Consider the following 22,232-nt stretch of genomic DNA (forward strand, 5'->3'; position numbering starts at 1 on the left):
GTAGGGTTGTTAACCAATGTCATAAAACAATATGTGTACTACTGTTTCATGAGAAACTATTTGTTCTGTAAGCCTTCACCTGAAGTACAATAAAAAATAAAATTTAAAAAAAAAGTCTACAGGATTAATAAACAAAACTGAAAGGTTTTACAGTTCAACCCTTTAGCTAATGGAATAGTATGGGATATTGGAAGCAATTTTAGACTTGCATCCCATAAACTGTACTCTGTGAAGATACAAATGTAAATACAACAGGGCCAGAACAGTAAAGTTTCACCTTTTGTAGTTTGTATACATAGGTTTTTACTTTTCTGTCTGTAAAAAAAAGTGAATGATAACACCTATTATAAAGTATTACTGAAAAAAAAATTGTTTTTAAACCGAAATCTAATCAAGCCTCTAAATCCAACCACTAGTTTATAGGAAATATGGAGGAAAGAGGAACAAGGTAAATGACACCATAAGGAAACAATTGGTCAAATATAGAATGTGGGACACTACAGGACAAATGACTAGGTTTCTCCTCTTCTGGATCCTGATTTGAGCAAATCAACTGTAAAATGACATCATTGAGACAATCAAAAATTTTAATATGGGCTAGGAATTAGATGATAATTGTTTGTTTTGTTAGGTATTGTCACGGATCGAGTTGTGTTCCCAAAAAATATGTATCGACTTCCCTAGGTCATGATTCCTGGTATTGTGTGATTATCCTCCATTTTGTGATGTGCTGTTAAATCCTAATCCTGTCTTAATGAGGGAGGATTAGGTTATGTTAAAGAAGATTAGGTTATGTTTATTATGTTAATGAGGCAGGATTAGGGTGGGATGAATCACCCTTACTTAAGTCACCACCCTTACTCAGGCCACAGCCTTGATCCCATGTAAGAGGAGTTTCCCTGGGGTGTGGTCTGCATCACCTTTTATCTTACAAGGGATAAAAGGAGAGAGAAACAAGCAGAAGAGGGAGACCTACTACCACCAAGGAAGAAGAGCCAGGAGTGGAGCGTGTCCTCTGGACCCAAGATCCCTGTGCTGAGAACCCCCCAGACCCAGGGGAAGATTGATGAGGCCCTTTCCTCACAGCAGACAGAGCCTTTCCCTAGAGCCAGCACCATAATTTCAGACTTCTAGCCTCCTAAACTCTGACAGAACAAATTTCTGTTTGTTAAAGCCATCCACTTGTGGTATTTCTGTTATAGCAGCACTAGATAACGAAAAAAAACCCAAACCCTGTTGCTGTCCAGTCGATTCCACCTCACAGCAACCCTGTAGGACAGAGTAGAACTGCCCGACAGGGTTTCCAAACAGTGGCTGGTGGATTCAAACTGCCAACCTTTTGTTTAGCAGCAGTAGCTCTTAACCACTGTGCCTCCAGGGCTCCAGATAACTAAAACAGGTATGATACCGATATTGTGGTTATGTTAAAAAAAAAAAAAAAAAGTCCTTATTTAATAGAGATGCTGACTGAAGTATTATGAGTAAAATAATACGGTATCTGAGATATACTTTAAAACATACTAGCAAAAAAAAAAAGGTTGGAAGACGTTAGATGAAACAATTTGGTAAAATGTAATATCTGTACAAGTAGGTGATGGATATATGAGGGTTCATTATACTATTCTCTCTACCTTGGGGAATCTGAAATTTTTTCCATAATAATGTTTTAAAAGAATGATGAGAATTAAATACTATACACACAAGGTATGCTAAGAAAGGATATTTGCCAACAAACATTTAAAAATCTTTGTTAACTAATTTGCTAAGAAATAATGTATAAATGTATATGGCAAAATTATCAATGATCTCTGACCATGGAAAGATTCCACTTTTAATTTTACATTGAAACAACAAAGTTTTCATTTCCTTGAATCCTTAATCCAGAAATGCTGGAAAGAGACAGAGCACAGCAGCTTGTTTTCACCAACTTGTTTTTACCCCCAGTGGCCTGTAAGATGTAGATCTTCTGGCCTGGGCACAAGTGGCTTTCTGCGTTACACTAGAATTATCCATTACAAATCTCATCTCCCTCAATAGCTGAGAACCTCGTTGAGAACAGAATCTGCATCTGATCACCTCTGTGATCCTTGAAAGTGCAGGGGTGGGGGGACACCCCAGAAATTCTGATTTAATAGGCGTGGGTGGGACCCAGGTTTCAGTATGTTTTAAAAGTTTCCTAGAGGATTCTAATTTGTAGCCAAGACTGAGAACTACTGGTCCCTAGCTTATTTTTGGTGTTAATATGTATTGAATCAGTGAATTAACACACCTCCTCCCTTGACAGTCACAACCACAGAAAGACAGAAAATAGTAACCGCATTTTACACGTGGATAAACAGACTCAGAGAGAAAGGGACATCCTCAGGCCACCTCAGTGAAGCCCCACCCCTGGGAAATAATACTCCTCCCCACTGGAGGGAGCTATTTCCTCCACAAGACTGAGCTGTTCTCTTGCCCAGGGTGGGGCCTGGGAACTAAGAATGGAGGTGTAGGCAGAGGTGAGGGCTGCAGGGTTGGTACAGAGTCGATTTCCCTGGTCCTGTGGGTCATTCCCTCTTAGGAGGATGGCAAAGAGAGGCTACTGGGGAAGGGAGGTGCAGGGGCTCGGTTGGGGATGACCTGACTGTCAGGCTGCGTTGTTTATTTAAAACTGTACAAGACTGAGGTAAGCTGAGAACCCTACCCACTGTTCACTGAAGGAGACGGGGTCACATTGTCCCCATTCTTGCATTATCTACCCATCCCCTCCTGTCATCCCAGACTAGCAAAGTGCCTGACCGGTGGGCCTCAAACTGCTTTGCACAATACAATAAGCAGTTCTTGAAGTGGGAACCATCGGGTATCCCTGAGACAGATAGGGTTAACTGTGCTGGCAGAATAAAAGAGCTGTTAAAAGATTACCACCTAGAAGTTGGATAAACAGGAACCACAACCTGTCAACATAAAATAAGGTTAGAACAACCCGTGAATCACTACTTCCTCAGTGTTTTTCTAGTCCGTTTCCTTCTTACAGGCTCCACATGTGCAGCAGAAAGACGTGTGACCGCTGTTTTGGCCCACCGAAGGGGGTGAAGTAGTATAGAAGATCAGTGCGCCTACTCCACGGCACATATCCCATAAGAAGTGATGCTGAGAGCTGTGGAGCGGACTCAGTCTTGAATATCAGCAGGTTCCATCTTGGATTCCAGATGCTCTGGCAACCTAATTAGTATGCACTACCATTCCAAGGAGTACCCACCCCTTCAAAGAAACCCACTGAATATTCATTGCTGTATTGTCCCCACCAACCCATATAAGCCCTAGCCTTGCTTCCCCCTTAAGAGTTGGTCTTTTGAAGAGGGATGAGCGCCTAATGACTCGTTTTACTTGTCATAAGTAAAATAAACCTGTTAGCTGAACACAAAATTTGTCTCCTCTGTGTATTCTTATAAGAGAAAGACAAGGACCCATTGAGTCCAGAGGGCCTCCATGCCCTGGGAGGTAACATCCCGGCCCCTTTCTTCCATCCACTCCAGCCCACCGCTTGGTGACCACAGACAGTCTGCCCCCACACCGCAGGGAAGGCACTGTAGAGTAGAGGAGGTAAACGCACTTGAGTGCAACAGCCTTTGCTTTGCTGACTGCCGAAAGCGCCCAGTGGGGGTGCGGATGGGGTTTGAAACTGGGGGAACCGTAAGAGTGGGGGTGCCTAGCAAGACAAACATCACGGAGGACTGGAGAAAGTTCCTGCTTCTGACCCCTTCCCAACCCCACCACCTAGAACGTTCCTGAAGGGCCTCGGTCCCGAAACCCCGCCTCTCTCCAAAGCCCCGCCCCACAGCTTGCCAGTCTGAATGCTCGGGTCCCAAACCTGGGTGGAACCATTTTTACCTGAATGGGACTAAAACAGGCAGGACAGATTGTCTAATTCTAGCCCAGCCGCTCTGCCTAATAATGAAACCAAGCCCCGACTGGGGAAATGACTCCTTCAAGTCCACACAACGAGTTACTGACAGATCTAGATCCGAGAATCTACCCATCCATCACCGCCTCCCCTCCCCAGCTACCTGTTGCCACGGTGATGAGAACAGGCTCCTGCTGAGACTCCGGCTGTGGCTGCAGAAGGCTGGAGAGGCTGAGGACCGGGCTGGACATGCTGACCATGAGCCAAGTCCCGTCCAGGGCCCGCGGGCAGCTGTGCTCCGGAGTCAGGCCCCTGGCCCAGTTCGCGGAGGCAGGAAGCGGGACGTAGCTGCTCATCTCGCAGTGTGGCGCGGGGGCATCTCTGGGGTACCGCCTGAAGGCCGCCTGGAGGGCTCCCGCAGGGTCTGCGTGGGAAGAAGGGGGCGCAACTGTAGTTACTGCCGGGAAACGGGCGGGGCGGGCAGCGCCTGGGTAATTCCAGACGCACAGACTACCCAGATAGTGAGAATTTAGAGGTAATCCAGACTCATTTTACAGAGGGGGAACTAAGGCCCGAGGTCACTGCAAGACGTGAAGAGGAGAAGACTTCAGTGGAGGCGGCAGACTTGGGGGCGAGTCCCAGAAGACTCACCGTGCACACTGAGGTAGAGCTTGGGGTCAAGGTCCGGCCGGGGAGGCGGTCCCCCCGGGCCCTGGCGCAGCACTAGTGCAGCGGGTCTCTTGTCCAGGCCGCCGCCTTTTACATCCTCCACGAACCAACACTCGAGCACGGTGGGTCCTGCCGAGACGGCAGTCGCCAGGCCTGGGGGAGAGGGTGCGGGTGAGGGGTCGGTGGGATGTCGGGTGATCCCTCCCCCCTCCCAAGTGCACAGCAGGACCACCTCCCTCCCCCTCCCCCCGTTCCTGGCAGAGAAGTCGCGGGGTTCGCTCACCGAAAGCCACAGTGAGGAGCACGGGCAGCAGCTTCATGGCGCTGCGATCTCCTCAGCCCTGAAGCCTCCTCTTCCCCCTTTCACTTTCGCTTTCTTCAAAGGCCAGCAGGAAGGGCGGGGGAACTCCCTGCTCCCGTTAGGTGAGGGGGGTGAGGGTGCGCCCCCCACTGGCCAGGCAGCGATCCAGGAACATCCCATCCAGTTCTTGTCCCGGCATCCCAGTCCCGCCCCGCCCGCCCTCCTGGCCCACCCAACACCGCCGGGTTCCAGGGCAGCCCCAAGCTCCCCCAACCCTGTACCCTAGCATCCACCTCCGGGGGAGCCATTACTCCGCTTTCCCCCACCTGTGCCGGGTCCCCAGCAAAGATATATAGGGGTTGTCAGGAAGCCATGTGAAATGATCATAAATATTTTAATCACCATTAAAAAAAAAAAAGATTTAAAATAAAAACCTTGTACTCCTATGACTTATTCCCTCCTTGTCTCCACTCCCTCCCCACTGAGAACCGAGTTGGGGAACACTAAGGGGGTTGGGGGGAGGAAGAAGAGGGGTAGGGTAGAAATAAGAGACACAATCTCTGCGGGAGATAGGTTCTGGGACAAGGGTAGGGCTCGAAGGCCTGGTCCCCACAACAACACAAACACAGACTTCAGGCACAAACTACGACCACCTGACCTTTGATCCTATTACTCCGGGATGCTCAACAGTCCCCCTCCCCTTCCCCCTCCCATGTACGCCCTACTCTGTGGAGCTAGGGCTTCAGTATACCCCTGTGAGGGGAAGGAAGGGCTTAGTTCTGGGGATAATTTCTGCGGAATGGGGTGTGGCTGAGGAGTGGAATGGGTTGACGGTGGTGCAACTTGATTCCCCTTCCCAAGTATATACAAGTCCACAGAGATAAGGAAGACTAAGTGTGGTAGGAGATTACCCAGAGCCACAGCGCGCGTAGCTGGTACTCCCTATTCCCTCTTTCCCGAAAGATAACCCTAATAGCTCTGCCCCCTCAGTTTGCCCCTCCGCCCCCATTGAAGCCCATCTCCACCTTGTGAACGCTAGTTGGGGACCAGACCCTTCGGCTCGGCGGGGACGTGGCCCCACTTGTCTCATCGCCGCTACCACCACCTGCCCCTTGGGACTCTCGTTTGGGCAGCAAGGCTGGCCCAGTGGGCGGCCCAGGCCCAGCCCCGCCTCCGCCTCCGGGCCCGCCCCCACCCAGGCGGTGCCGGCGCTCACAGTGTCCCCGGTGGCGCATGAAGCTGTCGCGCCACATGAACTTCTTGGCGCAGACACCGCATTCATAGGGCTTGAGGCCTGTGTGTGTCTTCATGTGCTCGGTCAGGTGGTGCTTCATCTTGAACTTCTTGTTGCACACGGGGCAGTCAAAGGGCCGCAGGTTGAGGTGCATGTTCACATGCCGGTCCCGCATGCTCTTGTGCGAGAAGGCCTTCCCACAGTGGCACAGGAAGATCTTATTCCCGTCGCCGCCACCAGTTCCCCCAGCAGCACCGCCAGTGCCCCCTGACAGGCCCAAGCCCCCTGCTGATGTGGCCCCCAGGGTTACTGCCCCATGCTCTGCCTGGTTCCCTGATGGCTGGCCTGGAGCCTGTGAGGAGGAAGAGGAAGATGGGAACACCAGGATCTGGTTGCCCTGCATGTCCAGGGGAAGCAGGGGCCGTGGAGGGTGGGAGGGTGTGTAGGAAGAGGGGGTAGGCCCCCCTGGGTCATCCAGCCCTGTCCCGGGACCCCCACCCTCATAGGGTCCAAAGTCATTGGAGGACTCACAGAAGTTGACCTGCTCCTCCCCCTTGACTGTGGGCTCAGTCAGGGTCCGGACATCACTGATGCTGAGGGTAGCCTCAGGCCCTCCCCCTGCTGGGATCCCTGAGCCACCTCCCAGCTCTTCATCTTCATCATCCTCACAGGTCAACACCAGGTCTTCCTCCTCCTCCTCCTCCTCCAGATCCGGATCTTGGGGAACCAGAGGCGCTGGCGCTGGGCAGTTTCCACCCTGCTTTACATATACCCAGTGTTTCTGTGGCATGATGCTCGGGGGTGCATAGGTGGGCCGACGGAGTCCAGCCCCAGGGACCATCGCCCCCCTGCCATCCCCACCATCGTCGCACAGCTCATCCGCCTCCAGCAGCAACTTCCCAGAGGTGGCCCCACCACTACCAACCACAGGGGCCAGGAATACAGGGCCACCTCCTCGTCTCTCCCCAGTGCCCACTGCAGAAGCTGCAAATGCCTCTTGGGAGGAAGATGAGAAATCAGTGGACTCCCGGGGGCTGAAGTAGTTGCTGCTGCTCGGGGACTGGTTCTCACTTGCTCGACTGGAGGCATGGGAGCGCACAGAGCCCATGGTGGCAGGGGCCACAGTGCCCCCACTCCCTGCTGGGCCCCCGGCACCAGGGATAGTGACTGAGGTGGCTGCAGAGGTGGTAACCGTGGTGGTGGCTGAGGCCCGGCCTTCACGGAGGAGCTCAGTGCACTTGTCCACAATGTGCCACATTTGGAGCACGGACCCCACAGTGAGGAAGTTGACAATGTCAGCAGCAGCCATGCTGAGGCGGCCAGTGTAAGCGGAGGCCAGGACAGTCTCAAAGGCACCTGGATCCATGACACTGGGCAGTGAGATGGAGGTCATACCCTTGAGTAGGACCTGATCGTGGAAGTAAGGGGAGGAGGCGGCCAGAACAGCACGATGAGCCCGGAACTCTCGGCCCTGCACTCGGATGGACACATCGCAGAGCTGGCCCTGCAGCCGCTGCTGGTTAAGGGACTCCAGGAGGGCACTGGTCACCTCAGGGAAAGACACGTGTACCACGGCAGCCGCTGGCAGTGGGGGCTGGGCCAGCGGTAGGGGCAGGGGCAGTGCTGCCCCACTGGGAGACAGAGAAGATGGCTCCATGGCGTGGAGGGAGGGGTTCCCCCCCCAGCCACAGGAACAAGGGAAGGAAGAGGGCGGCCGGGGGGGTATCTGGGAAGAAAAAGAGAGAAGAATATAACATTTGATAATTACACAGCCTTTTACAGTTTACAAACATGTTCACATAAATCATTATCTGAATAACTCCCCACAACAACACTGTGAAATAGGTATTCCTAGCAACCCCATTTGACAGATGAGGAAACTGAGAATGAGAAAGATTAAGAGATTATCCTAGGTCATATAGACAGTAAGTGGCAGTGCCAGCAAATGCAGATCTCTTGACTCCAAATCCAGTGCTCTTTCTTTGGACGTTGGGGAAATAAGGTGTTCTCAGGGAGTGGGGTGCCTCCCCTCAGAATTACATCCTATTTACCATTTGTTTGAGAGCCTGACTTTCCAAAATCCTTCTTTTTGGTGTTTTGCACCCTTTTGGGGGGGATGGGGGCAGGTCTGCCCTTGTACTAAAAAGAAAATGCAACCATTCTCTTCATCCCCCCCTAGACCATGCCCCCCGGCTTTCTCACCAACCACACCTACTTTGCCCCCAGCGTACCCATAGCCCCGCCCCCATAGCACTTTCGGCCCCGCCCCTTGCCTACCCCCGCCCACACCGGACCCCGCCCCCCTCTGCTCCGCCCCAAGTGCTACATCGGCCTCCTCTCCCACCCGGAAGGCGCCCCCCAACCCCGCGCGGCCCCGCTTACCGGGCCGCGCGCCCCCGGGCCCCCCCGCCCCTCACTCGGCGGCCAGAGCCGCAGCCTGGGCCCCTCCCGCCGCCATCTTGCGCCGACTCCCTCCGCCCTCCGCCCACGCCCCGCCTCCCGCCCCGCCGACATTAAAGGCACAGCCGAGCACCCCGCCCGTGCCGCTGGGCAACACTCGGCCGACTCGGCCGATTCTCCTTTAAAGAACCGTAGCCTCATTCCACCTTAAAGGTACGAGGTCCCTTCCTCCGCTGAGGGCTCGGGGATTGGTTCGGCCGAAGCATTCATTCCCCTTTAATTCTGTAAGCCTGCCTCTTCCCGTTAGCGATGGGTCCTAGCCTTCGCTACACAGGCTCCGCCCCTGAGCTGTAGCCATTAGCAGGTTAGCCGGGTCGAATCGCCCTCGCCTTCCAGCTTCTGACAGTTCCCCCTGAAGTCCCGCCCCCTTCCTCTGGGCCCGGATTGGCCAAGTAGCCTTGAGCCGGCCCGTGATTGGCCTTTTTACTCCGACCGCTCAAAGTGAGAAAGCAGAGCTGTTAAGGAGCCTGAAACACTTATTTTAGTGCCTGGCGGAAGGCGTGGAAAGAGCCAAAAGCTGAGAAACCCCACAAAGGCATGGAAACGACAGTTTCAGGGCTACGCGGGGCCAGGCTAACCCTGAGCCAGGGGAGAACTGGTGCCAATCTGTTGCCAGCAAAAAGACAAGGAAAAGACAGGAAAACAATAAGAAAAGAATTTTATTGTTTATTAATGTGTCTGTGTAAAACTTAAGCTTGTGTGTTTTTTAAAAGAAACACCATCAAAAAGGGATAAGCTCAGTCCATCCCCTCCTCAGTCATTTGTTCCCCATCATCCTCCAAATGCTATCACCAAACACTTTGGAGGTAGGGAGGGTGAACGTTGGGGGAACCAGTTAATCAGAATCTGAGAGCACGATGATCTCCTCTGGATCGCACTGTGTGGCCACACTCATCTGCAGGGGAGTGAGAGACAAAGGTGCAAGTGTCAGAGAGATCTGGAGTACGGGGGGAGGGGAAGCAGAGGAAGAGACTTAACAGAGACAAAAAATTGGGGTAGAAAAACAAGGAAGAGAGGATGTGGTGGGTACAACATTCAGAGAAGCTGAAACTGAAAAGATAACAAAAGAGAATGAACTGTTAGAAGTAAAACAGCCTCCCTTTCTTACCTTGTAAGTACCAGGCCGGGGGGCTTGGGATTGGGGGGTTTGGGAAGGCCTGACTGGAGAAGGGCTGCAGAGGGAGCTGGTCACCAGGCCATGGCTGGGAGAATCCACCCTTGTTGAGGAATCAGCAACTGGGGTCATGGATGCCAAGGGCGAGGGTGGGCTGGGGAGGGTACATATACTCTTCCCATTCTTCTCATGCACTGCCCTTTGCCTTTCTACATAGCTGAAGACAGAAACATAAATGTGTGGAGGGGATGGTGTGAGGTTAGATGGAGAGTGTCCAGTCTCACTCCCAGCAAACTCAGTTTCCCAATACTCCTCTCAGAAAGCCCCCCTGCAATCCTGCCTTGGCTTCCCTCTTCCTCCTCCTCGTTGTTACCTGTCTCCTAATGGCCCTGACCCTGGGTCCTTCTCCTCCTTCCGAAATTTCTTGCAGGGGGGGCAGGAATCTCCCCAGGTGTGAGGAGACACACCTCCATTGAAGGAAGTGGAGGTGACCATGGCTGCTCCATTCTCCAAAACAGTGATGAGGGAGTCCTCTGTTTGCTTCTTGGAAGAGGAAATGTCCCTCTCCTCAGGGGAAGGGGTGGTCTCCACAGGCAAGGCTTCAATCTCTAGCTCAAAGAGCTGAGACATAGGACTCTCTTCCTCCAGGGGCAACTCCTCGAGCTGTTCTTCATTGCTTTCAGCATCTGTGCTGGAAAGGGCGAGGGGCTCCTCTGACAGTGAAGATGGGGACACTGTGAGTCTTTTGTTTTGCTGCTCCACTGAAGACCTGTTCATCCCTTTGCCAGATTCCAGGTCCAGTTCAGGGGAGAACTGTGGTGCGGACATGGGGCTCTTGTTTCCATCCTTGCCTGGGAGAGAAGAAGAAAAGAGGAAGGAAGGATGGCATGAGAACTAGGGAAAAGAATACTCCTGAGAGGACACTGCAAGGAGAGAAAAGGAAGAAAAGGGTCTCAAACACGTGACTTATGCTCAACAGAGTAGAGGGAACTGACACATGGGGGGACTGATTCCCTGAAATACCTGCTTCTTCTTCCTCCGCTTCATTGTCCCCCTGACCTTCCTGCATCTGTTCTAGATCCTCCTCCTCTTCAGAATCTGTGGCCTCCTCCTCCTCTTCTTCCTCCTCCTCCTCTTCCTCCTCCTCATCACTTTCATCATCTTCTTCCTCATCTGTCTCAGCCCTGGAGGTGGTAGGGCACTCCTGGGATGCTATTCCACTAGGGCCCTGGAGGACAAAGGACTTTCTCTAAGAAATTCCTTGTCCCAGAGAGTCCAGCCCTTGCTTTCTTTCTGCACATTCCCCCACCAGTCACCCCGCACTCCCTGGTGGCCAGTGCAGGGGAGGGACATGGCCTTTCTTCAGGGGGTATCCCTCTCATACCTCACCAGAATCTGAGGAGGCTCGTGGGGGGTCTGCAGAGTGGGAAGAGGTGCCTTGGGAGAGCCGGGCTCTTCTCTTCTGCCTCTCACCCTCCTCACTCTTATCTTGCATCATTGCATATTTGGAGATGACCTCATCCAGCCGACTCATGGCCAAGCTCCGGTTTTCCCGAAGGCGCCGGGCCAGGGTAGGATCCGATAGTGCAGGGTCAATGCCTATGTGGGAAGATATAAAGTCAGAGCATTCAGCCCAAACTCTAGAATGAGAGACTAGAGAGTCGCCCTTCTGCCACACACCCAATGGGCTGCTCATGGGCATCCTGCAAACTCCCTACCTGGCCTATAGTCATCTGTGAGGTGGCAGCCAAAGTTGTAGATGAGATCGAGGTGGCGTCGTTCCTGTAGTCTGATGCCCACATCTCGGAAGGCATCTTGAGCCATGAGCTGGAGCTGCTGCCGGGGAAGGCCGAGGCTGTGTCGAGCAGCTGCCTTCTCTACGGCCCGCAGCACGTCTCCATAATCAGGGAAGGTATCAGGCCCTGGCTTGTTGATAAGCCGCTCAATGCGCCTGTTAACCTCTGGGTAGCGGGTTCCGCGGTAGGGGATGCGCTGCTCTATGACACGGCCGGTCAGTGAAGAGCAGTCTTTCAGCTCACACAGACGCCCAAAGAGGCGGATCAGCTTACGCTTCAACCGTGCCTCCTGTAGGTATGTGGAGTCGGGGTCATCCAGTTCTGAGAGATCCAGCTCCTTCTCCTGCAGTCTCCGTATCTCTGCCACATAGAGAGCCAGTAGCTGCTCCAAGCGCTGGATCTGCCGCCGGGAACCACGGGTCCTTGGGGTCTCAGAGGCAGTGGTCTCAGCATTTGTGGGGTCTAAGGAGGGGTCTGTGGAAGGGTTATTTCCAGAGGGCTCACTGGAGGTGGTGGCAGCAGGGGACAGGTTCAGCTTCTTCTTGGCTGAGTGGGCCTTGAGAACAGTGCAGAGCTCGTTGATGTAGACATAGAGCTTAGCTGGCCGGCTCCGGGCCCGAGATAGGACCCGAGAAAGGATGTTGCAGAACTCCGCCGAGGCCAGAAACAGAGAGTGGGCACGCTGCTGCCGGTTATAAAGGAATGGGACCACCTCAGGGTGCTCTGCCGTCTGCATCTTACACAGTTTAAGGAACTGGAGAGTTCAGAGGAAGAAAGGAGAGGAAAAGAGACAAGGGAAAGGGTTGAGAGAAAGAAGGTGAGGTGGGATTAGTGGGGTAGAAAGGACAGGAGAACCAGTCAGCCATCCCCCTCCCTGGAGTACAAGAATCTTCTCCCCTAAAGCTCACCTCTTCAAACAGCTTCTCATTCTCCAACTTGTAGCATTTCTTGCCGCCCGAACTACTGCTTCCTCCGGCCCCACAGGGCTCGGAGGAGCCAGGGGCTTCTGCCCGGGGTGAGGCCGGATTTGGGGGTGGGTGGGAGGGCCCTGGCTGAGCAGCTGCTTCATCTTCGTCATCATCATCCAGCACGATGATGTTGTTATCGGTGGCCATGGGGGATCAAATCCCCCGGAAGGAGGAAGTGGTGGGGATTTCAGAAATCCTGCTGGAAGGGGATGGGGCCTCAGAAAGAGCCCCTCCAGCATAGCCCCATCCCTTCATCTCACACATTTTCCAATCTCGTTGGGTTTCAGTAACACCCAGCTCTGCCCAATAGCGTGTTCACTGCCTATCATCAGCAACCATTAGTTCCATATGCTTTTTGGGCCCTTCACCTGGGAGGGAGACCCCAAAACACCTCCAAACCTTAAGTTCCTATCTCCAGCTCCACCCCTCACGTCGATTTCCGGTCTTTCTGTTTCGTTTATCCACTGTCTCTCAGTTGGCAAGTTGATCCTTCCTCCCAATCCCAGGACAGCTTCCCAAACGGCATCTTATTTCCTTGACACCCCCTTGCACAGATACTACACCACCGTTGGCACACCCCACGTTTTCCCCCCTTTCGCCCTCTAGCACGGCAAACCTGCACCCCCCATCCCATCCTGAATGATCACCCCAACTCCTAGACTCTCTGTGGAGGAAGAGGTTCCCTCCCAACAACCCATTCTCCTTTCTTCTCCTTGAATTATCTCCATATTCCACAGTCTAATAGGTCCCCTCAAACAGGGACTTTAAGTTGGAGATATTTCACCTCGAATCCCTTCCCTCTCACCCCACCCTAATTTTTCCCATTTTCTCTCCGTGACCTGTAACCGCTCGGGAGCCCCCGACTGGGCTCTATCGATTCCTCTTCAATTTCAATCCTGCGTCCGGCCCCCTTCCCCAGGTGAGCTTCCCGCCAAATCCCCCCCTCCCCCCGCAGTTCAGCCCCCGGCCACTCGCTCCCGTTCAGGAATAGGAGGTACCACAGTTTGCCCGTCAACCTCAGCTCTCGGGTCTCCACAATACCTCTCCCTCGATATCCCCACCCAGTCCCCCCGCACCGTCCGGCCCCCACCTCAGAAACGGTCTCTCGAAGCGACCCTCGCCGCTGATCTCAGAACCTCGCATGGTTCTCTCCGCCTTCCTTCCCCCTCCCACCGCAGTCCCTACTCAGGACCGGACGTCGTAGAGTTTCCGCCTACATGCACCTAGGCGCAGCCATCTTGCGATACGGAACGTTGTCGTCCTGTGGCCGGAAGTGACTGTAGTCCCGCCCCCCGAGTACCTTCAGTGCCGCCCACGTAGTCTGCGGCTCTCTTTCCTCTGACCTGTAGGAGGCGAGATTTGTCCCTTCGGGGAGTCCCAATCACTTGGGGATTGCCATTTTGCCGTACGGCATTGTCTACGTCGGGACCTGTGCGCGCGGCCAGTGAAGCTCTTTTCACCCGGTGCTTCTCCGACTCCGCCAATCAGAAACTTCCTGCCTTGGGCCCAACCGCCGTTGAATCGTGTGCAGGGAGGATTAAGCCACTTTCCCAAGTAGGGGAGGGAAGACGGAACAGGATAGATAAGGAGCTGGGTTCCCTGAGGTTGCGGAGGGTTTCACAGAAGAGTGAGAGTCTCTTAAGAGGAAAACAAAACCTTTTCCTTTCGCTGGGTTATTGACAAGCTTTCCGGCCCTGATTTCCTGTCTCCCAGGTACCCGTTTCCACGGCTTAATCAACTGTGCCCGCCCCTTTTCTTCCGACGGCTCCGCGCCGCTTGCCGCTGCTCTCCATCTACTTGTACATTCAGGTGTCTCCATCTCCCCATCGTGAAATCATAACACATGCACACGAATGAGCACAACGCGCTACACAAATGCGTTATTATTGCTATTGTTGATTTGCTTTTCAAGCTTCACCACGTAACTAATGACCAATCGAGCAGGTGAGACCTGGGTGGTTCTCTGTTCTCTAGAGGGGTTCCCCGAAGCGCAGGAGGCGCTGACCAGGAGGCTGTGCTTTGTAGAGGAGTCCAGGGCCTGAGGACGAGCGATGGGGCAGTGGTTTTGAGGAGAATCTGTGCAAATTGCCACTGTGAGGGTATGACGAAATGAGGCTCGTAAAATACCTCGGGTCTCGTCTCCTCTTCCACTGGGATTGCTGAGGAAGGAAGGAGGCAGAAACTGACTTGTGATGCCTGTCGCGCCTGCACCCCTTCGGCCAGCTTTAGGGGAGCTAGAGGGACTCGTCAAGGCAGGGGCTAGGTACAGAGGTGAGCTCACGTGGAAACCCAAAAGGTTAACACGACCCCAATCTCTGAGATTTCCACCTGCATCCTGTGCATTCTGTAAGTGGGGAGCATCTTCCCACTTTCTAGGACCACCTTTACATCCCACACAGCTTTGGAATCCCAGAACCTCAAACCTTCCCTCCGATTCAAGAGTTCCACACCACCTCTCTCTGGTTCTCTAAGCCTACAGTCTTCAAATTGAGAACATGAAAACTCTCCAAAGGGTACCTGAGCATGGGCGTTTTACGGGATCTAATTTCCAGATCCTCAACTTTCCCAAAATTGTTTTTCTGAGTAAGCGCCTGCAGTAGAGATTCTCCTTCTTCCCTTCCCCTTTTACAATGGATCTTCTCCCTCTTAAAAAAAGAAGATTATAGCCCTCAACCATGATATCTCCTGTAAGCTTTCGTTGTCTCAAAGAGACAAAGAGCCTATTCCTTTCATCCAAAAAACCAAACCAAACCCGTTGCCGTTGAGTCAACTCCGGCTCATAGCAACCCTATAGGATAGAGTAGAATTGTTCCATAGGGTTTCCAAGGAGCTGCTGGTAGATCAAACTACCCACCTTTTGGCTAGCAGCCAAGCTCTTAACCACTGCTCCACCTGGGCTCCATCAAGTCACTATATCTCAATTCCACTGGACATTCAAAAGAGCGATTTAACTATTTTATTTTAAAATGTGAACATTATTAATGTGCAATATTGATTTCAATCCTTGAAACAATCTTAATTTATGATGAAAAGTTTGGTGCCCTTAAAACTATATGAGATTACATACGTTTTCAAAATTATTTCACAATTATTCTCAAAATTATTTCAAAAAAATGAAGATCGCTTCTCTAAGCTATTAAGTGTCCCCTCCACAACCCTCAACAGTCCCATTTTGCTCCTGTCTCCCCTCTCACCTCCGTGACAGGGAAAGAGGATGTTTATGGGAAAGGTCGTCACAATTCCAGCTCCTCCTCCTTCTGAGGTGTCCCCAGGAGCCAGTCCCCAAACTTTGCCCATGGTAGCAGCCACAGCAACTTATAGGCAGCCTCCAGCATTAGCAGTGTTAGGAAGAGGGCCAGGAAGATAAAGAAGGCCTTGTCCAAGTTCCGACGAAGGGGACCCCTGGGAGGATAGGGACCCTGGGCAAATGCCAGGAACACATCCTCCTCGTCTACATCTCCCTCCTCTGCCATCCTGAACCTAGTCTGACAGCTGGCTGGATCAGGGGGGATGGCATGAAGGCCTTGCTCAGCACTGCCAGGATTAAGGGGAGTGGTGCTTGCGACTCCTGCACCTGTCTGCCTTGACCCTAATTCTCCCACTCAAGACAGAGAAAAGAGAGCCTTTGGAGCAATCATGTAATCATCCAGTATACAGCGAATGGTCTGGACTGAATAAACCCTAAAATCCCACCCAGCTTTACCATCCTATGATTCTGTGATTTGGAATCGGAAGGCCCAACACAGAGACAAGCTGGAAAAACCAGACAGTCCAACTGTCCACCTTCTGAGTCTTTAAGCTCAAAGCTCAAGGTCTTGGGACTTATATAGAAAAAGTGTGAGCAAGTGGACCTTGTGCGCTACTGTGAGCCGCTGTCAGTCAAGGAGGGGACTTGGCCTTTTAGTTTTTAGTTGTCCTCTAAAGCTACTTCCGGCTTGACAGCGGGTGGGTGGGTGGAGGCCTCTCCTAACTGAGGAGGTTGGGGCCCAGCAGCTGAGGGTCTAGAGTCTGCTCAGGCGTAGTTCTCCCTCAATCCCCACCCCTTGTCTGCCGTTGCCTGAGACTGGGCACTAAAACCTAGAGCGCGGGACTCCTAGCTACCAGTCCCGGCCTGCTAGAGGAGGATTATAATTGGACAGCATGAGCTCAAGGGGTGGGTCATAAAAAGAGAAAGATTTTGATTGGTCAATGTGTCCAAGATGGGTAGTTGCGACCTATTAGGGCAAATACAACCAACCAAACCAGTTGCCTTTTAGTGTATTAGAATCATGGCATCGCAATGTGTGTTAGGGTAGGACTGTGCTCCATAGGGTTTTCAGTGGCTGATTTCTTGGAAGTAGATTGCCAGGTCTCTCTTCCAAGGTGCCTTTGGGCGCACATAAACCTCCAAACTTTCTGCTGGCTGAGCAAGTTAAAGTTTGTACCACCCAGGAACTCCAGGACAAAAATAAGGTGTGAGATTTGGGAGGGGTGGAGATGTCCTTGTCTTGTAGGATTTTATCTTAAACATAAAGAAATGCTCAGTGGCATCTGGGGTCTTAAAAACTAGGGAGCAGCCATCTAAGGTGCATCAATTGCTCCCAACTCACCTGGAGTAAAGGAGAATGAAGAACACCAAAGTCACAAGGAAAGTATTAGCCCAAGAGACAGAAAGGGCTGCATAAACCAGAGACTGCATCAGACCGAGACCAGAAGAACTAGATGGTGCCTGGCTACCACCAATGACCGCCCTGACAGGGAACACAACAGAGAGTCCCTGATGGAGCAGGAGAAAAGTGGGGTGCAGAACTCAAATTCTAGTAAAAAGAACAGACTTAATGATCTGACCGAGACCGGAGGATCCCCAGAAAGCATGGCCCCCGGACTCTCTGTCAGTAGAGAACTAAAACCATTCCCGAGGCCAACTCTTCAGACAAAGATTAGACTGGACTATGGGACATAAAATGATGGTCGTGAAGAGTGTGCTTCTTAGCTCAAGTAGATACATGAGACTAAATGTCCGGAGGTGAGCTGAGAAGGCAGAGAGGGTCAGGAGCTGGTTGAATGGACATGGGAAATCAGGGGTGGAAAGGAGGAGTGTGCTGTCACAGTATAGGGAGAGCAATTAGGGTCACATAACTATGTATAAATTTTTGTATGAGAGACTAACTTGAATTGTAAACTCTCACTTAAAGCACAACAATTAAAAAAAAAAAAGAAATGCTCAGGTTTGCCATGCATAAACTCATTTAGTTTATTGCAAGGTAGTCATGGCAAGGCACGCAAGTAATACCTCAAGACATTCAATTTGGAACCCAAGAATGAGAATTAACAATTACAATTACAGTGTTAGTTTAATGGTTAGAGTCCCAATCTTTAGACTTCAGGCATTTACCTTTTACAAGAGGTTCTCGGGAGGAAGATTGACCATGGCTGGAACTTGGTGGAGGTCCATCGTAGCTCGGGTCCGAGGTCTGTAGCGATGGGTAGTCTCAGCAAGCTCTTCGCTAGGGTCCGAGGTCTGTAGCTATGGGTAGTCTCAGCAAGCTGTTCATCTTCAGAGAAAATCAGAGACTAAAGAGATACTTTGCCTCTGCCTTCTCCTCAGAGCATGAGCCGAAATCCAATGTATGTATGTGAATTTTTAACTTTGACCTTGCTCGGTAAGGATTAGGTGATGTCATGTTTAACAGAGACTAGTATGTAACCTTTTTTTTCTTCAAGGTCAAAGATTGGTTGTTGTTTATGACTTACCTAGTGTCTCAAGGCCACCTAACAGATATAATTTTATGTAATAATTCCTTTATCATATCACGGATGTGCCAAGCCAACTTAGGGATGTTTTTGTTATATCATGTATGCAACAAACATACTTGGGCGGGTTTTATCATATGTATATGACAAGCCAGCTTAAGGAGGTTTAACTATATTTTATATCATTGCAAAATACTTCAAATTTTTCTAATTTAGAAATCCTCTATCTAGTTATAAGTTACAATTTCTTTATCATAGAATGCAGGTGCATGCCAACATCTAGAGGTTCTTTACCACATTCTGTTTATCAGTTTCTAGAGTTAGAAGTTTTCTAAATAACTTTCTGATGATTTATAGTTATAGTTTCTAAAAGCTTGTAAGCTGTTAATGACTTATAAGTTTTCTGGTTAGAGAGCATCACAGAAGTATGTACATATATATTATTTCATATTATGAGTGAGTTGTACATATGCAGATTGAAAGCATAACAGTGTTGAAAGCATTATGAAAGACTGTGATTTGAGAACATACAGGCACACATAACAGTCGTTGAGTGGGAATGTCATCAAGGAGGTTGTTGTTGGGACAAGGGTTGAAGTCCTCCTCTTGATCCTGTTTCTCAGGCACTGGCCTGAAGGTTCATGAGGGAAAACGAAGCCCAAACGAAGACCTAGGTCCCCTAGGATAACTGGGGAAAAAGGCTGGGGGGTACGGTGAAGGAAGCAGTGTGTATGGTGTTGGGCCTCATAACTGGAACCTTTAGGGTCTCTTACTTAAACTTCATTTTGACCCTAATAGGAAGCCTTTGTTTTCTTGGGAAGGCAGGTCACCCCCAAAAGGGCACAAACAACTTCACAGTTTTACTTAGAGCCATTCCATGTTATAGTTTGCTGCTGCCCCAAAGAATTTGCATAACAAGTAAAAATAACCTGCATTAGAGTCTAGGCTGATCATTTATTAGTTGTGTAACCTTGGGCAAGTCACCTGATCTTTTTTTATAAAATTGGGAAACTTGCTTGCTTCACAAGATTGTTCTAGGAGACAATGAAATAGAGTTTTTTTTTGGTTATTTGTTTTTGTAAATTATGAAGTGCTATATAAACGTAATATATGAATAGCTGATAACTCTCATTTATGACTCAGGCAAGTTTGCAGTAAGACCACGCAAACACCTTTATCACTTTCTTACAGTTTCTTTCCCATGATAGGTTCAACAGCAGGATCATCTGTAATAAATAAACCTAGCATTTTACTGGATTTTCTTAAATTTTGAAATAATCCACACCTATGGGAAAAAATTATGAACTCTATTATTCCTTTCACCCAGATTCCCCAATTGCTAACATTTGACCAGATTTGCTCCATCTCTCTCTCTCAACCCCATTATAACCATCCTAATTCAGAAAATCAACATTGTTAAAAAACCCACCAGATGCTATCCCATCCAGTTCACAGATTCCATTCAAATTTCACCAGCTCTACCAATAATGTCTGTCCTTTCTGGTCCAGGATCATGTATTGCATTTGGTTGTCACATCTCTGTAGTCTCCCTCAATCTGGTCAGTTCCTCAAGTCTTTCCCTGTTTTTCAAGACTTTGACAGTTTTAAAGAGTATAGGCCTTTGATTTCTATAAGATAACCATCAATCTAAGTTCAAAAAAGCCAAGAGATAAATGATGCTGTGCTCTTCTCAGTGCATCACATCCAGAGGCACAGGAGAACCCATCTTACCCCTGGACCTGCCAACCAAGTTTTCCAATACTTGCCACCTAAAAAAGTCACCATTTGTTCCTTTGTAATTCCTAAGTATCTGATACCTCATCAAACCTCCTCCTATCTGCCTTAGCATCATAGGTGATTTCCATCAGAATAACCACCCTGATGATTGTGGTACATTAATTACTTAATATGGCACTTCTAGCCATAGTCATTATAACTCCCATCAAATGACTGAGTGGGACTATGCAAATGAGGTGCTTGTGGCCCAACAAAGAGATTGGATAGCTTGGTAATAATGTAATTAAGATGCATGGCACCCTTCTGGGGGTGGAACCATGCAAATAAGGTGTATGGAACCCTAACAGGATTGATCAGTTTTGCCATCCTGCTAGACTTAAAATGAGCCATCCCAGAAGCAGAGGGGAGAGGAGCTCACCACCAAGAAAGAGGAGCCAGGAGTGGAGTGTATCCTTTGGACCCAGGTTTCCTGTACTGAGAAGCTCTTGGAACCCAGAGAGAGAGAGAGCTGTAACACCAAAGATGGCGGAAAGTGGTGGCAGAGAAATAGCGACAGCAGACTCAGGAGACAGGGCAGTGGGCATCCCTGCCCATGGGGTAAGAAAACTAAGCACACCTTCAGGCAGGAGGCTTACTGGCAGAATAGGGTGCCTCCAGGTACTTGGCGGACCCAAGGAACTAGAGCTGAGCGCCTTCCTGCCGAGGCTTACTGGCATAGTGGGGTGCTTCTGGCACTTATCGGCAGAGCTAATGAGCTTTGTAACATTTTCCCAAGCAGGACAGAGGCCAGGCCAAGGGGCCAAGAGGCTGAGGGGCCAGAGAGAGGTGTGCCTGCGGGCATGACTGAGAAGCGGCTGTCCTGATAGAACTGTGTCCTGAGCATTCCTGAACCTGAATTATAACCTGTTACTTCCCTTGTACACCCTATAACTGTGAGTATGGTTTGTGAGTTCTGTGTGGCCATTGCAATGAATTATCAAACCGAGCAGAGAAGTAGAGAGTGCCATGGGAGGGACAGTTGGTGTCAGAATTGGTAAAAAGGTTGGAGAGGAGGTATGTCTGAACCTCCACCTCATAGGGATCAGCCTTGGGCTGTTGATTTTGATTATCTTTCCCCCTTGTGAAGTTAGAGGAAGTCAGATGTCTCCCCTATGCCATTTTTACAGTTGGCATCAGAAGTGGGATTTGTTGCAATGGCTCCAGACTCATGGAAGCATGGGACTTTGTAAGAGAAGGAATGAAGAGTCATGGAAAGTGAAACTTTTGATTCTTAGATGGTTACTTTGGTTGTTGTTACCTGTAAAGGCTGAAAGGAAAGTAAGAGATGTTATGCTGCAGCTGAGGGGAAACAAGCCACATCTGGATTAGCCTGGGGCAAAAGCCAAGTTGATTAAACAGATGATTGATAGGGGGCCAGGGTCTATTGGTTCCACCCAGCCAGAGGCTCCAGGCTGAATACATATGAATGGGAAGATTGTCAAGGGGTGGAGAAAATGAAACTGGAATTTTTTAAAAAGGGTTATGTGTTTATCTGAATGGACTATGAATATTGAATGTTTCTCCTACCTCGTGTTGTAAAGCTAACCTAACTGTATGACAGAAATGAATATTGTGTATTATAGATAACAGCATGTAACTCCACCTTCAGCTAATACTTGACTGGATTTGCTAAAAAGGGAACTAGAATTTGCCTGAAAGAAACACCAGCTGTTGCTTTGAATACAGTAGCCCTGTGTATAGGGTATAGGGCCTTAGGTCAAAAACCTGAGCCCCAGCTCAGAATTTTGCATTTGAAAAGATATGCAGACCTACCCAGAACTGCTGAGACAATAGAAGATTTTACATTTGAAGGAAGGACTTGCAGAAAAAAAAATAACTTTTGCTTTTGGAATTTCAAGCAAGCAAGCAGTTTGCCTTTGGGTACATTGAGGCAAGAAAATCAATAGCAATCAGTAGAAACTCTTTCCAGGACTGGAAATTAAAGGGAGCTTTCAACTACATAGCCTGGTATATTCGCCTGTGGTGACCACCTAGGTCCACTCATGGGTGGAAATAGGGGAGGTGCAGCAATGAAGAGACAGGCTGAGTTTGGATACGTTCCATTGGCACTGGTTGACCTAGCCCACAGAGGCCAGGAATGAGAGAAAAAGAGAAAGGGATGGCTGGTCTGAAGTGCAGGGAGCTCTGTGGACTACTGAGGCTACAGGTAGTGCCTGTTGACCTAGCCCATTGGGGCTAGGAATGAGAGAGAGAAAGAGAGAAGTGGCTGGCTGGCTGGCTGAGAGCAGGGAGGTGCACAAGGACTGCCGAGATTACAGCTGGTACCTATTGACCTAG

At 50.2% G+C, this 22,232-nt stretch overlaps 3 protein-coding genes across 4 annotated transcripts in view; all 3 read right to left on the reverse strand.

The window, feature by feature from the left end:
• Positions 1–4,939, reverse strand: part of TAPBP (TAP binding protein) — a 14,118-nt gene extending 9,179 nt beyond the window's left edge. For both annotated transcript variants that reach the window (XM_023724790.1, XM_004389809.2), the window contains exons 1-3: positions 4,836–4,939; positions 4,535–4,705; positions 4,047–4,307 (exon numbers count right to left, since the gene is read on the reverse strand). In XM_023724790.1, coding sequence (XP_023580558.1) covers positions 4,047–4,307; positions 4,535–4,705; positions 4,836–4,872 — 469 coding nt within the window. In that variant the 5' untranslated portion in view covers positions 4,873–4,939. The remainder of the gene's footprint in view (positions 1–4,046; positions 4,308–4,534; positions 4,706–4,835) is intronic.
• A 321-nt stretch (positions 4,940–5,260) lies between these two features.
• ZBTB22 (zinc finger and BTB domain containing 22) lies at positions 5,261–7,744 on the reverse strand. The gene has a single exon (XM_023724801.1). The coding sequence runs from the start codon at positions 7,742–7,744 to the stop codon at positions 5,840–5,842; it is 1,905 nt and encodes a 634-aa protein (XP_023580569.1). The 3' UTR covers positions 5,261–5,839.
• Positions 7,745–9,161: 1,417 nt separating this feature from the next.
• Positions 9,162–13,609, reverse strand: DAXX (death domain associated protein). The gene is made up of 8 exons (XM_023724804.1): positions 13,516–13,609; positions 12,366–12,624; positions 11,380–12,211; positions 11,046–11,260; positions 10,685–10,889; positions 10,035–10,512; positions 9,656–9,878; positions 9,162–9,442 (listed from the first exon to the last, which is right to left on the reverse strand). Exons 2-8 carry the CDS (start codon positions 12,570–12,572, stop codon positions 9,383–9,385), a joined length of 2,220 nt encoding a protein of 739 aa, XP_023580572.1. The 5' UTR covers positions 12,573–12,624; positions 13,516–13,609; the 3' UTR covers positions 9,162–9,382.
• Positions 13,610–22,232: the final 8,623 nt, after the last annotated feature.

The sequence above is a fragment of the Trichechus manatus genome, unplaced genomic scaffold, assembly GCF_000243295.1.
Source record: "Trichechus manatus latirostris isolate Lorelei unplaced genomic scaffold, TriManLat1.0 scaffold00261, whole genome shotgun sequence".
NCBI classification, from domain to species: Eukaryota; Metazoa; Chordata; class Mammalia; order Sirenia; family Trichechidae; genus Trichechus; species Trichechus manatus.